Consider the following 12722-nt stretch of genomic DNA (forward strand, 5'->3'; position numbering starts at 1 on the left):
AAGTTCTGGAACAGAAAACTCTGTAAGTTCATTTATTCATTTGCTTTAAAAATATGTGATCACTTGGAATGAATCAGGCATTAGAATGGACTTTTGTTGCAGTGTATAAATAAATAAATAAATAAATAAATAAATAAATAAATAAATGAAGTTAACATGACTGTAGTATGTTGTGCTGGTGGAATGTTCTGGAACAGAAAACTCTTTGAGCTCGTGGTTAGATTTTAGTTTTTGCTTTAAAAAAATACCTGATCACGTGAAACAAATCATGTATTAAAAATTGTTTTTTTTTCCACAGTGTATAGTAGATAAACAAACAAACAAACAAACAAACAAACAAACAAACAAACAAATAAATAAATAAATAAATAAATAAATAAATTAAATAAATATAATGTATTGCTTTTAAAACGTGTTTGAATAATTTTTAATTGTAAATAACAAACAAACAAAGAAACAAATAAAAAAAATAAAAAATAAAATAAAATAAATAAATAAATGAAGTTAACATGACTGTAGTATGTTGTGCTGGTGGAATGTTCTGGAACAGAAAACTCTTTGAGCTCGTGGTTAGATTTTAGTTTTTGCTTTAAAAAAAATACCTGATCACGTGAAACAAATCATGTATTAAAAATTGTTTTTTTTTTCACAGTGTATAATAGATAAACAAACAAACAAACAAACAAACAAACAAACAAATAAATAAATAAATAAATAAATAAATAAAATAAATATGATGTATTGCTTTTAAAACGTGTTTGAATAATTTTTAATTGTAAATAACAAACAAACAAAGAAACAAATAAAAAAAATAAAAAATAAAATAAAATAAATAAATAAATAAATGAAGTTAACATGACTGTAGTATGTTGTGCTGGTGGAATGTTCTGGAACAGAAAACTCTTTGAGCTCGTGGTTAGATTTTAGTTTTTGCTTTAAAAAAAATACCTGATCACGTGAAACAAATCATGTATTAAAAATTGTTTTTTTTTTCACGGTGTATAAATAGATAAACAAACAAACAAACAAATAAATAAAAAATAAATAAAAAAATTAAAATAAAAAAAATAAATATGATGTATTGCTTTTAAAACGTGTTTGAATAATTTTTAATTGTAAATAACAAACAAACAAACAAACAAATAAATAAAAAAAATAAAAAAAATATAAAAATAAATAAATAAATGAAGTTAACATGACTGTAGTATGTTGTGCTGGTGGAATGTTCTGGAACAGAAAACTCTTTGAGCTCGTGGTTAGATTTTAGTTTTTGCTTTAAAAAAAATACCTGATCACGTGAAACAAATCATGTATTAAAATTTTTTTTTTTTCACGGTGTATAAATAGATAAACAAACAAACAAACAAATAAATAAAAAATAAATAAAAAAATAAAAATAAAAAAAATAAATATGATGTATTGCTTTTAAAACGTGTTTGAATAATTTTTAATTGTAAATAACAAACAAACAAACAAACAAATAAATAAAAAAAATAAAAAAAATATAAAAATAAATAAATAAATGAAGTTAACATGACTGTAGTATGTTGTGCTGGTGGAATGTTCTGGAACAGAAAACTCTTTGAGCTCGTGGTTAGATTTTAGTTTTTGCTTTAAAAAAAAACCTGATCACATGAAACAAATCATGTATTAAAAATTGTTTTTTTTCACAGTGTATAAATAGATAAACAAACAAACAAACAAATAAATAAAAAATAAATAAAAAAATAAAAATAAAAAAAATAAATATGATGTATTGCTTTTAAAACGTGTTTGAATAATTTTTAATTGTAAATAACAAACAAACAAACAAACAAATAAATAAAAAAAATAAAAAATATATAAAAATAAATAAATAAATGAAGTTAACATGACTGTAGTATGTTGTGCTGGTGGAATGTTCTGGAACAGAAAACTCTTTGAGCTCGTGGTTAGATTTTAGTTTTTGCTTTAAAAAAAAATACCTGATCACGTGAAACAAATCATGTATTAAAAATTGTTTTTTTTCACAGTGTATAAATAGATAAACAAACAAACAAACAAATAAATAAAAAATAAATAAATAAAAAAAATAAAAAAAAATAAATATGATGTATTGCTTTTAAAACGTGTGAATAATTTTTAATTGTAAATAACAAACAAACACACAAACAAATAAATAAAAAATAAATAAATAAATAAATAAAGTTAACATGACTGTAGTATGTTGTGCTGGTGGAATGTTCTGTAACAGAAAACTCTTTGAGCTCGTGGTTAGATTTTAGTTTTTGCTTTAAAAAAAAATACCTGATCACGTGAAACAAATCATGTATTAAAAATTGTTTTTTTTTCACAGTGTATAAATAGATAAACAAACAAACAAACAAATAAAAAAAAAAAAAATAAAATAAAAAATAAATAAATATGATGTATTGCTTTTAAAACGTGTTTGAATAATTTTTAATTGTAAATAACAAACAAACAAATAAAAAAAAAAATTAAAAAAAATAAATAAATAAAGTTAACATGACTGTAGTATGTTGTGCTGGTGGAATGTTATGGAACAGAAAATTCTTTGAGCTCGGTGTTTGATTTTAGTTTTTGCTTTAAAAATGACATGATCACCTGAAACAAATCACATTTAAAAAAATATTTTTTTCACAGTGTATAAATAGATAAAAAAAAAAATAAATTAGTTAATTAATTAATAAATGAATGAATGAATAATGATGATGTATGGCTTTTAAAATACATCACGTGAACCAAATCACGTGTTTGATTTTTTTTAATTGTAAATAACCAAATAATAAACAAACTAACAAACCAATAAATAAATAAATCAAGAATGAATGAATGAATGAACAAATGAATGAATAAAGAAGTAAAGTTAAAATGATTGTAGCATGTTGTTCTGGTGGAATGTTGTGGATTGAATGTGTGACTGTTTGTAACATGAGAATTTATTTTGAGAAAATCTTTGGGAATCTCTGGACTAAACACATGTATCAGTGGGTGTGATGATTCCGGATGCTTCTCTCGAGTTTGTAAGAGAAACCTGACATGGTTTTTTGTCCACTGTCCACTGTGTCCAACATAAAGCTGAAAATGTCGCTCGTGACCTCCAGTGTATCTCGACATACGGATGTTTTCTGAAGACGACGGACGTTTATTCATGCATTTCATTAACTGAACACGTAATTTTGTTCAACAGCTGCCACATTCAACTCTGGATTAAATGCAAAAAGCTTTTTTTATTACCTTTTTTAATGAAAGGAATCTGTTTGCAGGTTTATGATGTTTCTATTTTTTGGTAGAAGCAGATACATTAGAGCGAGTCTGCATTTCAGAGATACAGAGAATCTGCACCGTGGCATGACTCCAAATGATGATTTCTCATGAATGAAGTGCTGAGAGTATTTAAAATGAATAAATAAATAATTAAAAAACAGGAAAAATGGGGTTCAATGGCACTTCCTGTTTCCTGTTAGAATGATGGCTGTATTAACCATAAGCTCCGACTATGTAAATGTTTTTTTTTTTCCTACAAATAAAAACCAGTAAAGGCATGACACTGGGATTTGTGGTCAGTCGGTGGTAAAAACAGTAGGCCTCCTCCATTGATCTGAGATATAATTAAAGTAAAAGAGCAAAGGGATCAATGTTACAATCTTTAATGAAGCAGGAAACCATGCTGATGTGCTTTAACTGCAAACCTGAGACTTATTAAAGCCCCAGCAAAATCATTGTGTTATTTTATACTCCAGTTAGAGAGACATGAGGATTGTGCTGCTGTTTGGAAATAAAAAACACTTTCAGGAAATAAAAATAATTATCCAAAATAAAATACAATAAAATCAAATAATAATAATAATAATAATAATAATAATAATAATAATAATAATAATAATAATAATAATAATAATGATAAATTAAATTTAAACAAACAATTGATTAGAAAAATTAATAAATAGAAAAATAAATGAAATGAAATAAAACCAGAAAATGTATGAGAAGAAAATTAATTAATTAATTAATACATATATAAACAAATAAAGTTCTTTTTTAAAAAATAGATAGATAGATAGATAGATAGATAGATAGATAGATAGATAGATAGATAGATAGATAGATAGATAGAGGCAGGGACAGAGAGAAAAACAAACAAACAAACAAACAAATAAATAAATAAGAGAGAGAGAGAGAGAGAGAGAGAGAGAGAGAGAGAGAGATAAATAGACAGATGGATAGGTACATTCATAAATAAATGAATAGAGAGAGGAAGAGGGACAGAGTGGGGGATTGATAGACAAATACGTTAATAGATAGATAGATAGATAGATAGATAGATAGATAGATAGATAGATAGATAGATAGATAGATAGATAGATAGACAGACAGACAGACAGACAGACAGACAGAAAGATAGAGAGAGAGAGAGAGAGAGAGAGATAGATAGATAGATAGATAGATAGATAGATAGATAGATAGATAGATAGATAGATAGATAGATAGATAGATAGACCCCTTGGAGAGTGTAAACACTGAGGCCGGATTAACTGGACGTTCCAAACACATTTATTGGGCCGATAACATTAAACAAACACAGTGTAGGACCATTTGTAAACAATAAAACAGAAAAAAAGGCATCAGCTCTCCTCCAGAAATTCAGTGTGCCAAGCATAAAATATTCAACTTATTTTTTTCAGTTATTTTTCCCTCTGATATATTCTTTTTTAATGTTTATTTGTATCTTTACATGTTAATCTTCAGCATGAATAATTCTATTTACAAGGCCAGAACCCTCCCTCATCGTGTCTGAAAAAACAGCGCTCATGTACATTCCTCAGTAGTGTCATTAGTGTGGCAGCTTTCATCCTGTCATCCTCTCATCCTCTCATCCTCCCATCCCATCCCGTCACCCTCTCCCCTCCTCGTCTCCGACGTGTCCCGGAGTTATGATTAAGACGATGCAATTATGACGATGCTCCTGATTTCAGTCTCCAGCTCAGTGTCCATCCCGCTGTTGAAGGTTTGAACGCTTTGCAGTAAGGTATCCATATGTACAAAGGTTAAAAAGACATCTTTAGTTCCATTGTTGTGAAGTGAATATGAAATAAATATTGAAATTTTTTGTATGGTTTCGCTTTTTTCTTTTTTTTTTCCATTTTTTTCACCAAAAAAGTATCAAAACCTATTTGTACTTCACTGGTTTTGAGCTGATGTATGAAACAGAGTCTTTTTTTTTTTTTTTTTGCCCAAGTCTCTTCTTATTGAAGTTATTATTATTTTTTTTTATTTTTTTTTTTTTGTTTGTTTTTTTCTCTCTCTCTTTTTTTTCCCTTTACAATGTCATGACTATCTGGCAGGACAAATGTGATGCAGTCTAGAGTCCGTTCCGCTCCTCCGCTGTCTTTCATCCTTATTTCTCCCCCCCTCTCGGTGTCTTGTTTTATATTTGGGCTCATCCATGAAAGGGGTCTATTTCAGCAGCCATTCATTCACTGGATTGGAGAAAAAGAAATATAATAACAAAGATCTGACTGAGGAAAAAAAAAAAGGAAAAGAAAAAAACCTTCACATCACACATCTTCCATGAATATCTGGTGTGAGATACCTGCTAGGGTTCGAAACGACTGCAATCTGAAACAGATAACTCGGTTTGGACGCATTTTCTCTGCCGGGCCGCCGTGAAATCTGGATTTATTCACAGATAAGCCATGCAAGTTGAGTCATGAAGCACATGGCTTAGCTGTGAATAAAATACAACTTCAAAAAGCAGCCTGTTCCTACTGTGATCGATTTAATTTTAGAAACAAAAGAAAAACAATAACCATCATCTCAGCATTAAATGTGCAGTAACATTCATTTAGTCATTCAGAACCTCCTGCTTTTGATTCGATTCATTCGATTCAATAATGACTACAGTCTATCCCGTATGTATTGTATTTGATTCAGAATCTGATGCATTTAATTCAGTACCTACTGCATGTGATTCAGAATCTACCACATTTGAATCATTATCAGTTGCATTTGATTCAGAACATACCGCATTTAATTTGGTACCTACTGCTTTTGATTCGGACTCAAATACGCTTGATTCAGTGCATACTGCATTTGATTCAGTACCTACTGCATTTGATTCAGAATCTACTTAATTTGATTCAGTACCATCTGCATTTGATTTAGTACCATCTGCATTTGATTCAGTACCTACTGAATGTGATTCAGAATCTTCTGCATGTGATTCAGAATCTACGGCATTTAACTCAGTACCTACTCCATTTGATTCAGTACCTACGGCATTTACTTCAGTACGTTCCGCATTTAATACAGAATCTTCTGCATTTAATTCAGTTACTACTGCATTTGATTCACTACCTACTGCATGTGGTTCAGAATCTTCTGCATTCGATTCAGAATCTACTGCATTTAATTCACTACCTACTGCATGTGGTTCAGAATCTTGTTCATTTGATTCAGAATCTACTGCACTTAATTCAGTACCTACTGCATTTGATTCAGTACGTTCTGCATTTAATAGAGAATCTTCTGCATCTAATTCAGTACCTACTGCATTTGATTCAGTACCTACGACATTTAATTCAGCCTATTCCGCATTTGATACAGAATCTTTTGTATTCGGTTCAGAATCTACTGCATTTGATTCAGTACCTACTGCATTTGGTTCAATACCTACGACTTTTAATTCAGTCTTGTTTATTTGATACAGAATCTTCTACATTTAATTCAATCCCATACTGCATTCAATTCAGAATCTACTGTATTTGATTCAGTATGTTCTGCATTTAATAGAGAATCTACTGCATTTAATTCAGTGCCTACCGCATTTGATTCAGTACCTACGACATTTAATTAAGTCTATTAACTACATTTAATTCAGTACATTTGATTTCTGCATTTGATTCAGTACCTATTGCATTTGATTCTGTTCTTACAGCATTTGATTCAGTACCTTATGCATTTGATTCTGCACTTACTGTACAGTACTTACAATAAGTACTGATCCATATATGTATACAGTATGAATACAGTCCAGACATACTACGTCCGCCATGTTTTTTTCGTTTTTTTTTTCCCCTGATTGTTACCTGAAAGAAAAATAAATGCTAAGCTATAAATGTTACATTTCAGGAGTTATAAGAGCTAAAAGGCTCTGTGATCGTTAGCACACGTTCCCACAGTAGCAGCTGCTTAACCACATCTAATTAAACGTATTTTCTTTTTCCTTCAGCGTGGTGATATTTACATGTTGAAACACTGCACGCAATTAAAACGGAAATCTTTCTTTACTCTCGCAGGTGGGGAGTTCAAAGAGCTCAAACAAATTGGATGCAAGAAAAAAAAGCCAGAGAAGCGAAATCCTGTGATCAGGATTGGAAGAGTCGCTGAGTTCTACCCGGTGCAGTACTTCAGGGGGTAAATGAAAAAAAATGGGATTTTTAATTTGTTTCGCTGAAAATATTTTGTCTACCTAGGAGGGAAAACAGCCTGCAGACAATCGGAGAGGAACACCTCACGTGAGAAGGTGTATTAGCGAGACCTCTCGAACCTCACGCCGGCTCTAAAAACGGATCCATCCTGTTTATTAATACTGTTCTTCCTATGTTCAATTTGAAACGTGAAAAGGTTTAGATGAAGCATGTGTTTTGGTGATGTTCTGACCCGAGTCTGATCCGTTTCAGGAGAACAGTAAGACACTGACCTCGGTACTGCAGTTTCTGGGCCCTGTTGTTGGGGCAGTCTTTGCCCTGCATGCTGAAGTTGATGTTGGTGCGAATGCAGCGGTTGTTCAGAGGCTGGACCGGACGCACGTTATCGCTCATGCTGAGGAAGATCTGCGAAGGCTGGTTCTGGCTGAGCAGCCGCATGGAGTGCATCTGCAGGGATGATGCAGGGACTGTAAGCATTTACATTTACTTTCTTTCTTTCTTTCTTTCTTTCTTTCTTTCTTTCTTTCTTTCTTTCTTTCTTTCTTTCTTTCTTTTTCTTTCCTTCATTCATTCATTCTTTCTTTCTTTCTTTCTTTCTTTCTATCTATCTATCTATCTATCTATCTATCTATCTATCTATCTATCTATCTATCTATCTATCTATCTATCTATCAATCAACATATTTGTCTATCTATCCCCCACTCTCTCCCTCTTCCTCTATCTATCTATCTATCTATCTATCTATCTATCTATCTATCTATCTATCTATCTATCTATCTATCTATCTATCTATCTATCTATCTATCTATCTATCTATCTCTCTCTCTCTTCATGTTTACTTCACATTTCGGTCAAATTTAAAATGTAAAATATTAAAATTGCAAGAATATTTTTCTTTATTTATATCTACAGCATTAATCATTTAATATCAATAAGAGACGTTCAGTGACACCTGCACTGGAGTTTTTGATTATTTACCTGCATTTTTGTGACATATATCGGCTTGTTCATGAGAATCCATGTGGCAGTCTCAAAACAGGGTGGGATAGTCATCGAACCCTCGTAGGTGATGAAACTCGCCGTCTCGGGGTACACCTCCTCGATGTTTAGCCCAGATAGTAAATAAGCATCATCTACAAATAATAATAATAATATTAAAAATAAAATGAATAATAATAATATTCAAACTATGAGCTTTATTGTAGTGGTCTGTTTCTCACTCCTGCTTGTTAGGACGAACTATTTTGTTTGTATTAAACCATTTTTCAAACCCAGCAATTTGGCTTGTCACCGTTCTCGTCACCGAGGCAGAAGCTGTGCCTGTGGCGCCGGCTTACTGGATGGCTTCTGAATTGTTTTGACATGTTTCACAATACCAGGCTTCCAGTAGATAATACGGCGTTGCGCTTGTGCAAAACATATTGGTGCTCTCCTGTCTTGCAGACAGACGAGTAATAAGCTGTGACTCGAGTCAGACTGAGAAAGGCAGCGCGTTACGTTTCCCTCACGTTGATTAGCGCGGTGCAAAATTAATTAAATCAAACACAGTCAGAGTGTGAATCCAGGGCTGCTTTTGCACTGAACTCGGGTAGTTTTGGTGCCATAAATAATTCCGTTTGAATCCGAAGTTGTGGGACTGGCCCTGAAAAATGCATGCCAGCACGCCGGACGGTGCGGCGAAGGCCTCGGGCGAGGGCAGACTGCAGGTCTGGAGGGGGTGCTTATGAATTCTGTCAAGGCCCAGACTTCTTTTGCGCTACTCAGAGCAGAGTTTCAGAAACATCGATAGCCCATGTTCACGCACCGCTGAGGCCCGAGAGGCTCGTGGCAGCCACCAGGAGTCAGTGTGCTCTTCTCTTCACCCTCGCCTTGCACGCCTTGCACCCTTATTAGTTCAATTACAGAGGTCTTTTTTCAACAGACTGATACCATGGAGCATGTGTGTGTGCATGCATGTGTATGTGTGTGTGTGTGTGTGTGTGTACAGACTGTGAAATTTTCCTCAAAAATAAAAGACTCCACTCTGAATTTAAAAAAATAATCAAAACACATATTTCACATTTTTTTCAGCTCTTACATAAACATGATTTATCACAACACAGTTCTAGAATATTCTCTGGTCTTTCTCTCTCTTAATCTCTACCCCAGAAGGTAAAGAAACCAAGCAAAAACCTTTAACTATCTTAACCTCTTTAACCTCTTAACCTCTAACTATCTTATCTTATCTTAAAAAAATCTCGACAAGCCATTATTTGCTAATTGTTCAATACGATATGTCATAACAAGCTTATAACATGTTCATAACATGTTAATATATGATACATTAATCAATAGGATCATAAGGATTAAATCAGGTGGGGGTTTTGCTGTTATAGGAAACATGTTGGTGTGATGTGACCAGACTACAGTGATTTGAGAACACTAATAATATTTATTTCAAAACAATCTATCTATCTATCTATCTATCTATCTATCTATCTATCTATCTATCTATCTATCTATCTATATTTTCTTATTTTATTTTATTTATTTTTCTATTCATAATTTTTTCTAATCAATTGTTTGTTTAAATTTTATTATTATTATTATTATTATTATTATTATTATTGTATTTTATTTTGGATAAAGTCTGTCTTTCTTTTTCTTTCTTTCTTTCTTTCTTTCTTTCTTTCTTTCTTTCTTTCTTTCTTTCTTTCTTTCTTTCTTTCTTCTATCTAAGAGGAATTAGGATGTGTTGTTTTTGTTGGTCTTGTAACACAAACACAATAACATGTCATTGTTGATTATTTTCCTAAAACAGCACCCCCCCCCAAAGGGTTAATTATTTATATTTGAACTAATTGTACATATTCCAAACAAAACTGTACTGTATTAAAGTGCTGTAAAGTATACTAATTTGCTTCGTTCCGATTTCTAAAGAAATGAAATTAAACTGGAAAACTTCCTGCAGCCCCATTAAGCAGTTTCCTGTAGAGGTTTTAGATCTTATTTAAAAATCCGGCAAACAATTTTGTACCTCTTATTACAAGTGTGTCAAAGCACTCCACCTGAGAGATGCGGCTTTGGATTTTCCATTACATCTAATAAAAGCAAGGCTGCAACGCTTGACGTCGGGCCTTCGTCTGGAGGCGTGCGCCTTTCACTTACTCTTATACGTTATTCTAGTGATGGTATCTCTGTTCAGCATCCGATTCAGAAAGGAATTCGAAGTCTCGGATATCTGGAATTAGAAAAGCAGAAGAGAGAAAGGTGTGGAGGGGGGAGGGGGGAAGGGTGGAAGAGGGGAGAAAGAGAAATAAGCATGAGATGATGTTAAGAGTTTTCCAGCGTTCACTTTGAGACAGTTTAAGATGGCGTTAGCTTTCCGTGCAGCTTTCCTCCGCTCGCTTTTACCTACCGATAGAGCAGTGCTAATGTGTCTGAAGAGAGCTGCAGGGCTTTTACTGTTAGACTCCTTATTAGCCGCTAATTGAAACGACTTCAGGCACTTTGTCTGATTAGACAGAATGAAATGCGCTTCACTGATACAACTCGTCACTTTTTTAGCTTCTCATTTGCACAAGTCTTAAAAATGTTTCACAATGTTCAAAGTGTTTCATGTCAAAGAAGTGATCTTTCACCCCATAACACTCCCTATTCCTAATAATTCGACCCTCTGCTTATAAAACATCCGTAAGGCGTTCAGTGATGAAATGATTATAAACATGTTGTAATGTAAAAGAACTACTCTATTTCATGTTATAGCAAATAGATACTAAAAGCTATACGCTGTATGTTTGACTTTAACAACGTGTTATGCATACAAGTCATAATGCATCATAAACCTTGCTATAAAGTGACTTGCATGTCCATGAATAATTCTAGCACTATATATATAAATGTGTTATTACATGTAATGAATTTATTTTTTGCTCATTATAGACAGATCACTATCTCAGTTCTAGAAAGAATATAATTATAGTATAATTAACTAGGACACATTATAAGACATTATAAACATTGGTGTATCTATTCCTGACACATGTTTTTTTACTAATGTTTATTATGCATTATAAACTATCTATAACGCATTATAATGCAATTCAGTCAATTTATAATGTAGTTTAAACATGTGGAGTGTAATATATTTTCATTACATAATTAACAATGTATAATGTCTTAAAAATGTATTATAATATGTTACAAATGTATTTACAGCGATCTGTTCATGTGTTTAATTAACTAAGTTCATGATACATTATAATGCATTCATAAGGCATTATAATCGTTATTATTATCACATTGTTACTTATAAAAAATAAAGTATTTTATCTTACAGTGCTTTATCTTAATAGGTTCCCAATGCATTAACAAGCAATTCATAATGCAGTATAAGCACTGTTATGAAGTGTAATACATTTTCATCAACATGTGTATAATATCTCATAATACATTATAATGCATTCACAGAAACATACATGGTTATAATTATTCCTGGAAATGCACCACAGTGATTATTAAGCATTATGAATTGTTCATAAACATGAATTACACTGTAGTTCTACACATAACTTGATAGCTTTGAACAGAAAGCCAGGTTCTGAGTCACTATTTTTTATAGCTCTTACTTACTTCACGCTCACAAATACTACTTATAAATGATTATAACGCCTAAAGCAGGCTACGGTATGTGAAACAAAGTACAAAAGCCAAACAACAAGACATGATGTGCGCTGAACATAACTGAACACCATCCATTTTCTACTCTATTTGAGTCTGTATGCGTGACAGCGACTGCACATTTTAACGTCCTTGGCCTTTGTGACGGCGAGCTCAGTTGCCAGCTCATACCACTTACACTCAGGAGGGAGTCCTTCCTGGCAGCCGGGTGCCTTGACAGTGAACGCAGCATGAGGCAGGGCTGAGAAAGCGACCTGCAGGCTGACTCATGTAAGGATGGGAATCAGCTCCTCAACCCTGCCTGCGGGGAAAATGCCACCGAACTCACCGTGTGATTCCGTTACAATTATAGCGACGGTGAAGGAGACGAAAAAAAAAACAAAAAAAAAACAACAACAACAAAAAACACAACACAAAAACCTACCAAATGTATAAAAAAAAATAACCCAGACACTAGCGTTTGTTGTGAACGCATCCTGGAATGTTTTTTCGAGGCATCCGAGGAAACATTCATCTAAAGTAAAAGTGCCATTAAGAAGAAAATGACAGTATGACTGGAACATTTATAACCACGACAAACGACTGGAACATTTTCACGAACTGCCATCTGCTATCGTCACAAAGCTTTACTT

At 32.5% G+C, this 12722-nt stretch overlaps 1 protein-coding gene across 1 annotated transcript in view; it reads right to left on the reverse strand.

Moving 5' to 3' along the window:
- Positions 1–4538: 4538 nt before the first annotated feature.
- The window catches only part of ca10a (carbonic anhydrase Xa), a 228034-nt gene continuing 219850 nt past the window's right edge, over positions 4539–12722 (reverse strand). Inside the window, exons 6-9 of the mRNA XM_058407127.1 lie at positions 10579–10651; positions 8410–8564; positions 7703–7877; positions 4539–5480 (exon numbers count right to left, since the gene is read on the reverse strand). Coding sequence (XP_058263110.1) covers positions 5458–5480; positions 7703–7877; positions 8410–8564; positions 10579–10651 — 426 coding nt within the window. The 3' untranslated portion in view covers positions 4539–5457. The remainder of the gene's footprint in view (positions 5481–7702; positions 7878–8409; positions 8565–10578; positions 10652–12722) is intronic.

The sequence above is a fragment of the Hemibagrus wyckioides genome, linkage group LG13 (genome assembly GCF_019097595.1).
Source record: "Hemibagrus wyckioides isolate EC202008001 linkage group LG13, SWU_Hwy_1.0, whole genome shotgun sequence".
Taxonomy (NCBI): domain Eukaryota; kingdom Metazoa; phylum Chordata; class Actinopteri; order Siluriformes; family Bagridae; genus Hemibagrus; species Hemibagrus wyckioides.